Source organism: Ovis aries, chromosome 11 (assembly GCF_016772045.2).
Source record: "Ovis aries strain OAR_USU_Benz2616 breed Rambouillet chromosome 11, ARS-UI_Ramb_v3.0, whole genome shotgun sequence".
NCBI lineage: Eukaryota > Metazoa > Chordata > Mammalia > Artiodactyla > Bovidae > Ovis > Ovis aries.
In genome coordinates this window covers 46,104,246-46,118,242 of record NC_056064.1, presented here as the reverse complement: position 1 = coordinate 46,118,242, position 13,997 = coordinate 46,104,246, and the positions used below count along the sequence as shown (strand labels likewise).

At 43.0% G+C, this 13,997-nt stretch overlaps 1 protein-coding gene and 1 non-coding gene across 5 annotated transcripts in view; both read right to left on the bottom strand.

Moving 5' to 3' along the window:
• Nucleotides 1-809: 809 nt before the first annotated feature.
• ITGB3 (integrin subunit beta 3) overlaps nucleotides 810-13,997 on the bottom strand; it is a 65,072-nt gene continuing 51,884 nt past the window's right edge. For 2 of the 4 annotated variants that reach the window (XM_060395753.1, XM_060395754.1), the window contains 2 exons: nucleotides 13,494-13,613; nucleotides 810-7,255 (listed from right to left, as the gene is read on the bottom strand). In XM_060395753.1, coding sequence (XP_060251736.1) covers nucleotides 6,873-7,255; nucleotides 13,494-13,613 — 503 coding nt within the window. In that variant the 3' untranslated portion in view covers nucleotides 810-6,872. The remainder of the gene's footprint in view (nucleotides 7,256-13,493; nucleotides 13,614-13,997) is intronic. The other 2 variants (XM_012186282.5, XR_006061243.2) reach the window with 2 other exon arrangements.
• LOC114117138 (U6 spliceosomal RNA) lies at nucleotides 11,274-11,380 on the bottom strand. Its single transcript, XR_003590922.1, has one exon. It is a non-coding gene; the product is annotated as a U6 spliceosomal RNA (small nuclear RNA).

Sequence of the window (13,997 nt, the reverse complement as noted above, 5' to 3'; positions counted from 1 at the left end):
ATCATCTCTACATATCAGCCTGCAGGAAGAAGGAAGAGAAGAAAGACACGCTCCCTCCCTTGACTAGCACTTGCTGAAAGTTGTGTGTACACCCTTCATTAACATCTCACTGCCAAAGAGATGACCACTGCACACCCAGCTGTATTTATTGTGAGCAACCATGTGTCTGACTAAAAATTAAGAATCTAATACAATGTGAGAATGGTGATAACAGATAACGGGCACAAGTAGCAATCTCTGTCACAATGGATGATTATAAGGGTCAGGAAAAGTAAAGTCTAGCATATACCCGTCAACATTTTTCCTATTACTTAACAAACTATTTCCATCAGCCAACAAATGATATTTATACAGGCATCACTCTGACCTCTCTAAAGAATCATGCCAATGGTGTGAGTCATAAGAACTGATCCAACTGATATACTGGGTAAATCACAGTGAATTGTAAAACTTTTTCCTTTCAAAGTTCTTCTCAGGGATACTGCTAGAGAATAATTTACAATGGTGGTTTTGCCTAAGGGCTCTTAAATCTCCTAAATGTTGCTCTCTAGACATTGGGTTGGCTAAAAAGTTTGTTTGGATTTTTCCATAAGATGTTATGGAAAAAGCTGAATGAACATTTTGGTCAACCCAATATTTATATTCTTCATTCCTTGGTGTATTGTCAGAAAATATAGCGCTAACAAAAAATATTTTCTCTAAGAGGCTGGAGACATCACTATGACATTAGGAACTGCAAGGAACACCATCATGTTCCTGATCTATAATTTTCCTTTCACATACAATCCATTCTTGGATACCCACAGTAGTGGATTTTTAAATTTTTATTTAACAATATGGTCAACCCCAATCAAAACATTTAAAACTGCCTCCTTGTGCATATTAGTCAAAATAAAACAAATTACGGAAACATATATCCAGAAATACATTACAAAACCAAAGAGAAATTAGTTTCAAGTATTAAATGGCTTATTGCAAAGCATATTGTTTCCTTACATCATTGTGAAAAATGAGGGTATTGTAATTCCAAGACAATCTGCTTGTGATTGGTCCCAGTGGTCATTAGATGGCTATTATCAAATAATTCAGGCTACAGAATTCAAGGCTTTTAGATATGATTTGACATATTGCTACCCAGTTCATTTTCACATAAAGTCCTCCATTTTCATCCAGACACTTAGTCATCAGTTAGCATGACATAAATAAAACACAGTGAATCTTACCAAATTTCACCATAAAAGGACTCAGTCTGAGCTCACATAATCTTTTAATGATGTCATGTACTGTATTGTGCTTTGTTTCAAGTAGGGAATGTAAAACTCAAAGGCAAGGATTATAAGTGTTCTATAAAGAATTTCAATGCCACACTGTCAGTGCTCAATAAATTTTAAGTAGCAAAAAGTAAAGTTACAAGTTCTAAAGTCTTATTCTGACATCCTATAGTATGATAATATTAATATTTAAGATTTTGATCCTATCTCCTATAAACAAATGCTGTAAGATTATTCTATTTTTAAATTTACTTATTTTTAATTGAGGGATAATTACTTTACCATACTGTTTGTTTCTGCCATACATCAACATGAATCAGCCATAGGTATGTCTAAGAGTATTTTCTTGTTTCAGCTTGGTACAGGAAAGGTTTTCTTTGATGCCTGCCAAGTATTCTGTTAGCTGTTTTTCCCTCTGAGATTCTGATCTATTACTTCTTTTAGTTTTTCATGGGAATTTGTGGCTGTGAGTGAATCCAACAAGCCTGTGACTATTTAACTTGGAAAATGGATTGAAAATAGACTTTCGTTTTCTGTAAGTACATCTTGGTTTTCTTAATCTATCAGCCAAGGTATGTTCTTAATCTTTTAGCAGCAGAGCTTACTTACTGTAAATTTCTTTCTAAGCCAGAAAGGGTGAATATGTGATTCCTTAAATCAGTAGTTCTCAAACTTGACCATGCAACAGAATCACCAGAGGGATTACCTCCTCTGGTCCTAGGGCCGACACTTTGAAACCCATTGTCCTAAAGTTGGACATTTACTGCTGCTGCTGCTGCTGCTAAGTCATGTCAGTTGTGTCCGACTCTGTGTGACCCCATAGGCGGCAGCCCACCAGGCATTTACATGGTCCTGTAAATAACCTAGACTAAATTGACAGTCCCTTCTGTTGAAGTTATACAAAGTTCTAAGAAATCCCCAATTTTAAAAAAATCCTCCCCCCAAAAAAACCCCAAAACCAAAAAACTCTCTTAGACCAGTAAAAACCTACTCATTTTGAAAATGTGATTCAAGTCTAAACAAAAGCTCTAGATTTGGAAACTAACTTCAGTTCCTGGAGTCATCATCATTCTGTTACATTTGGAAACATGTTTGCTCTAAAATAACCATTTGTGAGGCAATGTCACTTTAGTCACCCAAAGGAAACAGGAATAACAGCACAGGAAGCGCTGAGGAGCCTTGGGCCAATTCTTTTTGGAAAGCACATTTAATTCACTGTTGCACAACTCAAACAGAGGAGGTGGTTAGGAAGTCAGGAAGGCATTTAGGTCAACCAGGAATACTTAACAAAGAGAAATATCTTGAAATCATGGATGGTCTAGGAATATCTGAGAGGTAAAGAACTTGACTCCTTAGGTGACAACTTATCAAGGATGTTCAAAGTTTCCCATTTTTGTCCACAGACCCTGAGACTGAACGTAAAATATCTCCAAAAGAGCTCAGAACAAATAACTTCTTTGGGCTGTGTTTTCTGATGCTAAAATACTCTTTAGGGGTTCACCCTGCTGCTGCTGCTGCTGCTAAGTCACTTCAGTTGTGTCCGACTCTGTGCAACCTCATTTTCCCCCTACATGAGGTCAAAACTGACTGCTATTTGCTAGCTCATGAACACAGCTATGGTTTCTCCCCACATACAAACGTACTATCTTCAAAGCCTGTAAGCCTCATTCCAGAAGCTCAGAAAGATTCCTACTAATTTTTTCCTCCTTAGGATACAGTTTTCTCCTCCTTTGGTACCGCTTCTTAATATAAACCACCTTATTTAAAGAAAATGACTTCAATGGAGTCTTTTCTCAGGAGCCAACAGTTAGATTCTAAACTTCCTGTATTTATAATCATCTCTTCCCATTTATCCCTCTACACATTACCATTCCCTACGGGAAGGAGTAATCCATCAGTGACACCGGGCTCAGATATCTGCCCCATTCCTAATCCCAAGGTTTATTCTCAATGTTAACACATGGATACAGAACACACATTTCAGCTAGTTCTTATGGATTCCTCTTCCCCAATACATGGATTAAACCATGTGCAAAGTGAATAAAGAAATAATAACTAAGTGGAGCTTAAGTGCTATATCAGGAGATGCTAACAAAAGTTGGAAAAGGGTGTTCTCAGAGAAGGTAGAATGAGGCTTTTTTCATTGAGAAAGGTGATATGGGATGCCACCTGCTCTTGCCAGAGCCAGATCTCCCAAGTGAAAAAACAAACAGTATCAACATTCCACAGAATCTTGACTGCCTGTTTGATGCCACAGTAAGTCCCAGCATTATGGAATGTGGATACTGACAGAGACTTCCTAGATTGGCTAGGCCAAATTCATCATTTTTCAAACTAGAAAACTGAGCCCCAGGGAGAAGACTTCCCTTAATTAAGGTTAAAGCTCCTTACCTGTAACACTGAGGTCAGGACCTAGATTTTCTGATCATCAGACCCCTGTTTTTTATAGACCCTTCCCTTTTTCTTGGGGAATGGTGGTGGTGGTTAATGTTGAACAAATGTAAACACCAATGGAGAAACTGCTTTTGCTAGGGAAAAAAAATAAAAGCACAGCCCGTTTTCCTCCTCCTCCTTGGGAGAGGCCCAGCATATCCATGTGTCTAACCCTGCAGGCTCCCAGAATGAGAGAGCCCTTACAGACCCGGCAACAGGGTAGCGACTTCTTATGAATGATGCCAAGTCGGAGTGTCAGCACCCAGCTCAAGTCGGTATGGCTTTTCATCATTTTCTTCCTCATCATCAAATAAAATTACAAATATAATGCAAGTGTGTTTATATATATGCTCCTTACGTTCAGCAAGCCTCATCCTGATTTCAGGTGTCCCAATGAGAAAAACACAATTCCACTTGTGGCCTCTCAAATTAAAGACTGAATTCAAATGAGGTTGCCCAGCCCAGAGGAGGATGGCGCATACATGCCGATACACTTGGCCCATCCTTCCACCCTAGCACTTATGCCCAGCAGACTCAGTCCCATGGGAATGATTCCTTCACAAGACACCCAAGAGGTAGATCCATGCAGTCAGCCCCATGGGTGGGTGTAGCATGAAGAAGCACAGAATCGGGTGTGTGGAGGTGCCTGGAACATGGGACAGAAGGCCTGAAGGGTGAGGTCAGACCTCCGACTCTAACCATAGCACTCTCCCTGGAAGGAAGAGCCTTTGGTCATGAGAGAAATTCCCAGTATATGTGTGAGCGTGCATGCTTCATCACTTCAGTCGTGTCTGACTCCATGACCCTGTGAACTGTAGGGTGCCAGGCTCCTCTGTCCATGGGATTCTCCAGGCAAGAATACTGGAGTGGATTGCCATACCCTCCTCCAAGGGTTCTTCCTGACCCAGGGATCGAACCCACGCCTTCTGCATCTCCTGCACTGCAGGTGGATTCCTTGCCCACTGAGCCACCTGGGAAGCCCCTCCCAGTACCTAGCAAATGTCTATAGCAGTGAAAAGATGGGATGGGAGCCAAAGAGGTGATGCTGGCTAAGGGTGACACACAACTTCTAAAGGAACCTCTAGGGTGGAGCTGCCAATAAGGCAAATCTGAAGGGTTATGAACATGAACGGGGAACCCAGGCACCTTAACGCCAGGTCATGCACGTCCCCGCTGCCCACCACCAGCCTTTTTCCCAATAGATCAAAGACTAGACAGCAAGGACTTCCCTTAGTAGAGAACTATGCTGGGTTGAGGTGACAGCAAAGACAGGCAGGCCTGATGGTTCAGCTTTCCCCTAATGTCTCCCTCAGCCTGAGGGAAGGGACAGGAGACAGAGGCTCAAATGACACAAGGCCTCAAAACCCGGCAGCTCCCACCAGAGCTGCTGAGAGTCAGGCCCGAGAAGCAGAAAGACAGGGCAAACCAAGGTCCCTTTCTCTGGAACGAGAGTCCTCGGCCCTGCCCTCCTCTTCAAGAGACTGTCCTGAGAAGGAAAGTTGGCTTCCCACTGAGGTAATAAAGAACACCTGCTCAGCAATGTAGGTCACCCTCAGGTTAAGCAGGAAAACTCCCTGAAGGAAGGAGGCCTTCTGAGGACAAAGACTGAGGAGCTTCGCTCATCTGGGACACAGGTTTTAAATTATATACTCCTCTACACGTATCACACTCACACACACACACACACACACACACACACACACACACACAGACCCACCTTCTTCCAACCCACCCCACTCCAAGCCCTCAATCCCGCCCCACAGGTATTGCCCCCTGTAAACACGAGAGCAGAGACATCCACAATCCTGGGACAGTCCAAGAGCGATCCTGGGATGATTGCTCGTTAAGTGCCCCGGTAGGTGATGTTGGTGAAGGTGGACGTGGCCTCTTTATACAGTGGGTTGTTGGCCTGCAGAGAGAACAGAAACGTGTCTTACAGCAAATTCCTCAATTCTTGTCTATCCTGGGGGTTTACTTGTTATCTGAGAAGTTTACCCACAACACTCTTCTCTGATATACCATCGATGAACAGTGTGATGCTTGTAATACTCATACATTTGCTCTTACAGAGGGAATGGGTAGGAAATAAGAGGAGAGAGAAAATGGCATGCCATCCTTCCACCATTCCTGAGGGGTTAAATTCAGCCCATCACTCTTAGGGATCCCCAAACCCTTCAAGATTAGCTTTTAGCCAATATCTATTTCCTCCTTCTCTTCGGAACTCTCTTTCTCCCTTTTGCCCCCCCTTTTTTCTTTGTTGTGACTGTGATAGGGGGTGCAGGCAGAGAAGATAGATGCAGCAGGTGATGATTGGAATACAGACGTCCGTTTTGCTCAAAGGATTCTTAATCTGTTCTCATCTTATCCCTCAAGCCTTGCCCACAAACTGTCACATCAGGAAAGAGACCCTCACTAGGGTTCCCAAACTATTTTCTAAAACAAAGTGACAAATCCCATTAGGTCTAATAGTCCTTAGTGGTAGGCAGCCTCAAGAAACACAACACATTCTCATGTGCCTCAGAGGGTCAGGATTTCTACACTGTCTGAACAGAAACATCTCAATTTCTTGGAATCCTTGAGTTCAAAGGCCTGAGGTCACCATCAGATGGGAACAAACTTTCAACCTAACCTCGGATATTCAATGAAGTCATTCACTTGGAAATCCAGGGAAAAGTTAAAATGTGGAACGTGAGCCAAAGGAGAGTAAGCTTAGGTATATAAAAGTTTCTCAATTAAAAGCTTGTTTGATTAAATTCAATCAGGGCAAACTGCAGGGAGCATTCTTTTAAGAGGCTGATACAAAAAGTAATTCCTATCATAACCTAGTTCCCTCCCATAATCAAGGAAGCCGCTAATTTCTCTATATTCAGTTTCTTTATCTATAAAATGGAGATAATAATGTTATCTATCACATAGGGCTGTTACAGGAAGGAAATAAGTTAATGCATAAAAAGCATTTAGGACAGTTCCTGGTACATGGTAAATCTTCAGCAAACGTTAGCTGTTATCATTTGTTTCTGTTTCTGTTGAATGCTTTGGACTTCATCAGTATCTAGTGGATTACTATATGTCCTCAATGTAGGATTCTCAAGTCTTTCTTATCTTACTCACTTGGAGAGTAAGTTTTCTTTTCCCTGCTTCCAGGGCAGAGCTGAGCCCTATCTGTGCTCAGCTGGTGCTCACTGATGTCATAGAGAAAATCAGATGGTTTCCAGGAAGCATAATGACAATAGGAGAGTTAGTCCATCTCCCAACTTCCAGAAAAAGGCTAACTGGGAAACTACGGTGCTGGCTGAACCTGGCCTTCCCTACATAAGCATCTACTACTTCCACTTCAGACTCTTGAACCAACAACTTAAGAAAATGCCCAGCCCGGCCTCTTACAGTGTCCCATTTGGCTCTGGCTCTCTCTTCTTCAAATTTAGCAAACTCCTTCCGGTCATGGATGGTGATGAGGAGCTTCCAGATGAGCAGAGTCGCAAGGCCAATGAGCAGAATGGCCCCCATCACGGATAGCAAGACCACCAGGATGTCAGGGCCCTTGGGACACTCTATCAGGAGAGAGCACAGAGAGCAGGGTGGTTGGGAATGGAGCAGGAATCATTTGAATTGGTTACAAATGAGATCTTCTCGACAAAGGAATATAGAACTGGAGCGTTCTCCAAAGGAAACAGAACTTACAAAATAAGCCTATTAGTTTTTAAAAGGAGGGGGGTAAAATCCTTAGAGCAGTAATCATCTATCCTGAGTGGTTTAAATTAAAGGTCATTAGCTGGTCATCCACAAGCAGAGTCTTGGTGAGAGTTCACACAAATGTTCATTAAAAATTCGATTTGGGGAGTTTCCTGGTGGTTCAATGGTGGTTAAGGCTCCAAGCTCCCAATGCAGGAGCCCAGGTTCAATTCCCAACCAGGGAACTAGATCCCACATGCTGCAACTAGGAGTTCACAAGCCACAGCTAAAGATCCCACAGGTTGCAGTGAAGACCTGGTGCAGCCAAATAAAGAAAACGTTTGATTTTGCTGGCAACATTAATCCAGGAAATTCTCCCCCTAAAATTTCAGATTCTTCTTCTCTTCAGAAAAAAAAAAGTCAAAAGATCTAGAAACACTGAACTTAGACTTTCATAGGGTTTCAAACAGCTAGGGCTGAGGAGTAGCTGCCACTTTTAGTCGGAACACACTTTTTTTAGTTTGCCAGACTCCTCACCATTCTTTCTTTTCTGCTTTAAACAGAGGCAAAGTGTGCCTTGTCACCGAGTCTGTGCCCCTATGGACTCTGGAGCCAGACTGCCAGGGAGTAAATCCTGGCTATGTGATCTTTGATAAATGATATCACCTTTCTGGGTGTCTGTTTTCCTTTTCTCCATCTCTAACAGTAATAGCCCTGATTTCAAAAATGTATTATGAGTAATAGTTAAGGAATAATTAAGGACTTCTCTGGTGGTACAGTGGATAAGAATACACTTGCCAATGCAGGCAACACGAGTTCGATCCCAAGTCCAAGAAGATTCCACAGGCGTGGGCAACTAAAAAGTGCACGCACCACAACTACCGAGCCTGCATGCCCAGAGCCAGTGCTCAGCAAGAAGCCTGCACAGTGAGAAGCCCGAACCCTGCAACTGGGGAGTAGCCCCCACTTGCCGCAGCTGGAGAAAGCCCATGCACGGCAATGAAGCCCCGCCCAGTGTAACCAAAATAGATAAATAAAACAAAAATTTTTTAAATCTTAAAAAAGGAATAATTAAGTTAAATATATTTAAGGAACTCAGAACAGTGCCTGGCACAGAGTCAGAGCTCAATAAATATCAGCTACCGTTATTACTGGTATCCCTGTTATCCGAGGCTATTTTCCCTAATTTATTTACCCAGCTCCTCCTTGAGTTTGAGCTGGGTATCTGAGCTAGTTACCCTAGTTCAGATATTTACAACCCCCCAAGGGCTGGGAACCTAATGACCTTTTTAACATACTTTGAAACTAGGAGGTCTGCCAACCAAGACAATATTTTGGGTTTCTTCCCAAAATATTTAGTCATCTAAAATCCTCACCCTGTTGAGAACCAACTTCCTGTTCAACCCCAGTCAACAACCAACATAAACAGAGATACGACGTCAGCCCTCTGAGGGCCAAGTTGAGTATGCTCTGAACAGCTCCATTTCCCATAAACCACAGACGTCTGATGAGTGACCTCACTCCAGTAACTTCTCAGGTGTTATATAATTAGGTGTTTGTATATCTGAGTATTGATGGGTCTAAAGAGATGTCACACCTACTTTCCACACTGTCTCCCACCTTCTTCTCTAAACATACTCACTATGCTCACCACACATGACCCAAAAACAACCACCACCACAACCCAAGCTGGCTATTTCCTATCCCACCAAATTACAACCTGTCTATAATTAAAGGAATGTCTGGAAAGAGGCTATGAGATCCCAACGTCTGAGTTCCCAGGGATGAAGGGTCCCAGTTCTTCTGGGAAAAGCAGTTATGAATTCTCTGGAAGACTGAAGTAGGGCTGACCCTCAAACTTTAAAGTGGAATCACTTCAATTTTACATGTCAGTATGGCCAGCACAGGTACAAAGCCAGATCTTCAGGGGGAAGATTAAACCTGTTAACTATCTGTCCTAAAAGGGGTGGATGGCAGGTTTCCTGGAAACAGATACAAGACCAGGTGGTCTCTGAAATGCCTTCCCAGCCACAGTGATGATGACCCATGATGGATGATGACCTAAAGGCAGAGACGACTGGGGAGGGTTAGCAGAATCGACAAACAAAAGTACAGGAAGTCCAGTTAAATTAGAATTTCCGATAAATAACAAATAACTTTTTAAGTATGTACCACATCTTGCATAGGACATATTGTACTTTTTTATTGAAGTATAATTACTTTACAAAGTTGTGTTAGTTTCTGCTGTACAACAAAGTGAAATCAACTATATGTATACATATATCCCCTCCCTCTTGGCCCTCCCTTCCACACAACCCACATCTCAACCCTCTAGGTCGTCGCAGAGCACCAAGCGGAGTTCCCTGCACTATACAGCAGCTTCCTACTAGCTATCTATTTTACGCTAGTCGTGTATATATTAATATGTCAATCCTAGTCTCCCAACTCGTCTCACCCACCCCTCCCGCCTCATGTCCACATGCCCAGTCTCTGTGTCTCTATTCCCGTCCTGGAAATAGGTTCATTTGGGCCACTTTTCTAGATTCTACATATATGTGTTCACATACAATATTTGTTTTTCTCTTTCTGACTTCCTTCACTCTGTATGACAGACTCTAGGTCCATCCATATCTCTACAAATGACCCAATTTCATTCCTTTTTTGTGGCTGAGTAATATTCCCTTATACATATGAACCATATCTTCTCCCTGACAAAACTGTAATTCAAAAGGACACATGTCCCCCAGTGCTCCCTGCAACACTATTTTCAATAGCAAGGACAAAATGGGAACAGCCTAAATGTCCAGTGGCAGACATACTGTATTTTATCAGACAACCCTATCTGGAAGCGCTGCGGGCCCAGCTCAAAGATCATTCCCTGACCACTTGGCTAATGTCAGACTCTAGTGGTGCCCTCTTCATGGCCCCGTAGTGGCTCAGCCCTTCAAAGAGAGCATCTGCAAGGGCAAGAGTTAGGGAAGCAAATGAGAATAATCTCCTCCTAGACTGCGGGCCCCAGATGGCACCTTTTACTCAAAACCAGAGCCCCTGAAAATGATTGGGGGCCAGGGTGAGAGGAGAGGCAGAATTTGGAATTCAAGACCACAGGCTAAGAAATGTAGGTGTGGGGACCTGTCTCCTAATGTGGAGGAAGGGCTATAACTGGCAGTAAGGCTGTAAAAAGTTACCCTCCACTCTGTTAACTAGTGATGTGTCACCATCCCAGTCATCACCATCTTTGTTTCCCAGGACTCCAGGCAATAGTTTTCAGTCTCAGAATACCAGGTCAAATGATTTTTGTGCATGCTACAGCAGGAGCACCAGCCAGATTGTTATAGCAAAGAGATGAGGTAATGTTAAACCCCAAAGCAAGAACACACTGCATTTTTGAGATGAGAAGGGACACAAGTCCAGATAGGGTGGGTGTGGAAAAATCCATTTAACCCGTTAACACAGGTGGATGAGAAAGTACGAGGCAGTCATGCTGAAACTAACCGACATCTGCTTCCCCAGAGGTAGTGGGCTGGCCAAAAAGTTCATTCGGATTTTTCCATACCATCCTATGGGAAATCCTGAATGAATTTTTTGGCCAACCCAGTACATACCCAGATTCTTTCCTCTCCACTTCCCCATGTCAGTGTTCCCTTCAGTCACAAAATAAAACTAAGGTGATACCCTTTCTTTACCTGTTTTCTCCCTTATAAAGGATGAGAGCCCTGGAGAGACAGATAAACAATATCACAAATGGGGACCCCATGCTCTCCTCCACCCACGGGGAGGACAACACCCCCAGTGACATAGACGCAGCCCTTTCCCCACTTTCTTTTTTTTTTTTTTTTAATTTTAGTTTTTTATTTTTTAAATTTTAAAATCTTTAATTCTTACATGCATTCCCAAAAAAATATGGAACGCTTCACGAATTTGCGTGTCATCCTTGCGCAGGGGCCATGCTAATCTTCTCTGTATCGTTCCAATTTTAGTATATGTGCTGCCGAAGCGAGCACCCTTTCCCCACTTTCAACCGCTCCTGTCTTTAAGCAGCCAAAATTCTCCCAACAGATATTAAGATGTATATGAGTCTGCCTGTCTCCTGGGCATAATCCATCCTATGCATTCATTCAAAAACTGTGTATAAAGTGTCTTCTCTGTAAATAACTGAGCCAGGTATAGAGATATTATAACAATAGATAAGACAGACACAATTCCTGTGTTCAAGGAACATACAGTCACCTGAAGAAGACAGGAGATTAAAGAAGCAATTTTTTTCCTTGAGGTTTGTGGGATCTTAGTTCCCCAACCAGGGACCGAACCTGGGCCCCTGGAAGTAGAAGCACAGAGTTTTAATCACTGGACCACCAGGGAATTCCCTAAAGAAGCAATATAACAACTTAGCCGGTCTAAAGGGAAGCACAGTGACCCAATGCAGGGGATGCAAGTTCAATGCCTGGTCAGGGAGCCAAGATCCCACATGCCTTGTAGCTAAAAAAACAAAACATAAAACATAAGTAATATCAAAGAAAATTCAATAAAGACTTTCAAAATGGTCCATACCAAAAAAAAAAAAACAACAACCTTAAATAAAAGCGGTGGGGTGGGGAAGCACAGCTGCTCTGAAAATCAAAGATGTGTACCAAATCTAATCATCAGAATGGATGCTGGAGGAGGTCTGAGATGGCTCATCTGGGAAGTGGTATGTCTAAAACATCGGAGAATATATCGCAATTACCAGGAGCACTAACAATGAACAGAGAGGCATTGGCTTGTAGAAGTAAGACAGGGTTCAGAACTCTGGATTTTTTAACAAGGGAACATACAAAAGTTCAAGAACCACTGCCCTCAAGCAGGGACCAGCAAACAGCCCAGTGAGCCAAATGCGGCTGGCCACCTGTTTTGGTAAACACACTCAGATGCCTTCATTTGCATAGAGTCTACGGCTGCCTTCTTGCTACTGTGTCAGAGTTGAGCAGTCACTGCAGAGACCATCTGGTTCACAAACCCTGAAATATGTAACATCTGGCCCTTTACAGAAACAGTTTGCTGGCCCCTGGTCTAAAGAATGATTTGAAGAAACTCCTACAGCTGTAAAGAATGTCAAGTGACCAACTGATTTAGCCTCTGCCTTCAGAGATTGTTCCTTCATTCCAGAGAGTTCTGGCCCACCCCTCCCATCCCCCATGCCCACCATACCATAGCCCTTATCCCCCTGCAGTGTCACGAGTGCTTTACATGCCTCTCTCATCCATGGCCTGTGAGTACCACACCTGCCTTATTTACTATTACATCCCCAGCACCTAGCCCATGCCTGATGTATAATAAGTACTCAAAAACACTGTCTAATGATTGGGGCTTTTCCAGCAGTCCAATGGTTAAGATTCTGCCTTCCAGTGCAGGGGGTGCAAGTTCAATCCCTGGTCAGGGAATTAAGATCACACATGCTGAGTGATGTAGTGGGGGAAAAAAAAGTCTAATGATTCACACCTTCATCTGTTGTTTAAGGGAAAGAAAGGAGATAAAGAAAATAAGGGGAAACAAGCAAATCTACTGCACTGGATGGTGACAAACCGATGGTGGGTGTGTGTATGATACAATGGGCTCTCCTGCCTCCAGAGGGTCCTGAGAGCAAGCATTAACTTTTCAGTGTTGGAGGCAGCCTCAAATCCTTCACCACATCAAATGGCAAAGCTAGTAAGGTGAAGACCTCAAACCTCAGGCCTTCCTCTGAAGCAGCAAGCAGGTTGTTCCTGGCAACCATTTAACTCTTGGTAGAGCAGATGCCATGTGCTTAAAAGTGCTAGAATTTAAATTTCTTACTTCTTCTTTACAACGTCACCTAAAAAAACACCAGGCTATCATCTGTTCCTTGATGAGCTCCACACCTACCCTCTTCCTCTCCTTACCCACCTTCTTATTCTTCTATCTCCTCAATTAGCAGGTCATCTTCTTGCTAATGTCTTTATTTATATACCCCACACTGAGATGACAAGCCCTGATCTATCACTTGTAACATCAGGTTTCACCCGGATGTTCTTTTTAAGAGGAGTGATGGATGGAACTAACTGTCTAATATTGGTCTCACTCTCCCTTGGGGAAGGGTCGGGACCCTCAGGGTTCACTCACCTGGCTCTTCCACCACATACAAAATGGACTTTCCACTGGAGTCTTCGTAGTACTGGAATCTGACGACACAGTCATCCTCATTCTTGTAGGTACAATTCACAGCATCCTTGCCAGTGTCCTCTGGGAGAGGAGGAAAGATGGGAGAATGAAAAACAGGTCAATCCCTGAAAGACAGAGCCACCCCAAACCCAGCCCTGAGACTTCTGGGAAAGCATGTGACAGGAAACCCTATGTCTGCCATTAGGCAATATGCTCAGAGATGGCTGTCGCGCCTGGCAATTGCTTCTAGACGACTCTCACTGCTGTATTAGCACTTTGTCCCTCACAAAGTACTTTTTGGTTCTTATTCCTTCCTCTGGAAGGGATATGACATAACAGTATTACAGTCTGATTCAAAGCCTGGCTCTATCACCTCCCAGCTGTGTGATCTTGGGTAAGTTACCTGACCTCATCAAATCTCTTTCTTCTTCTATAGCAGAAAAGATACCTTCACTCACAAGGATG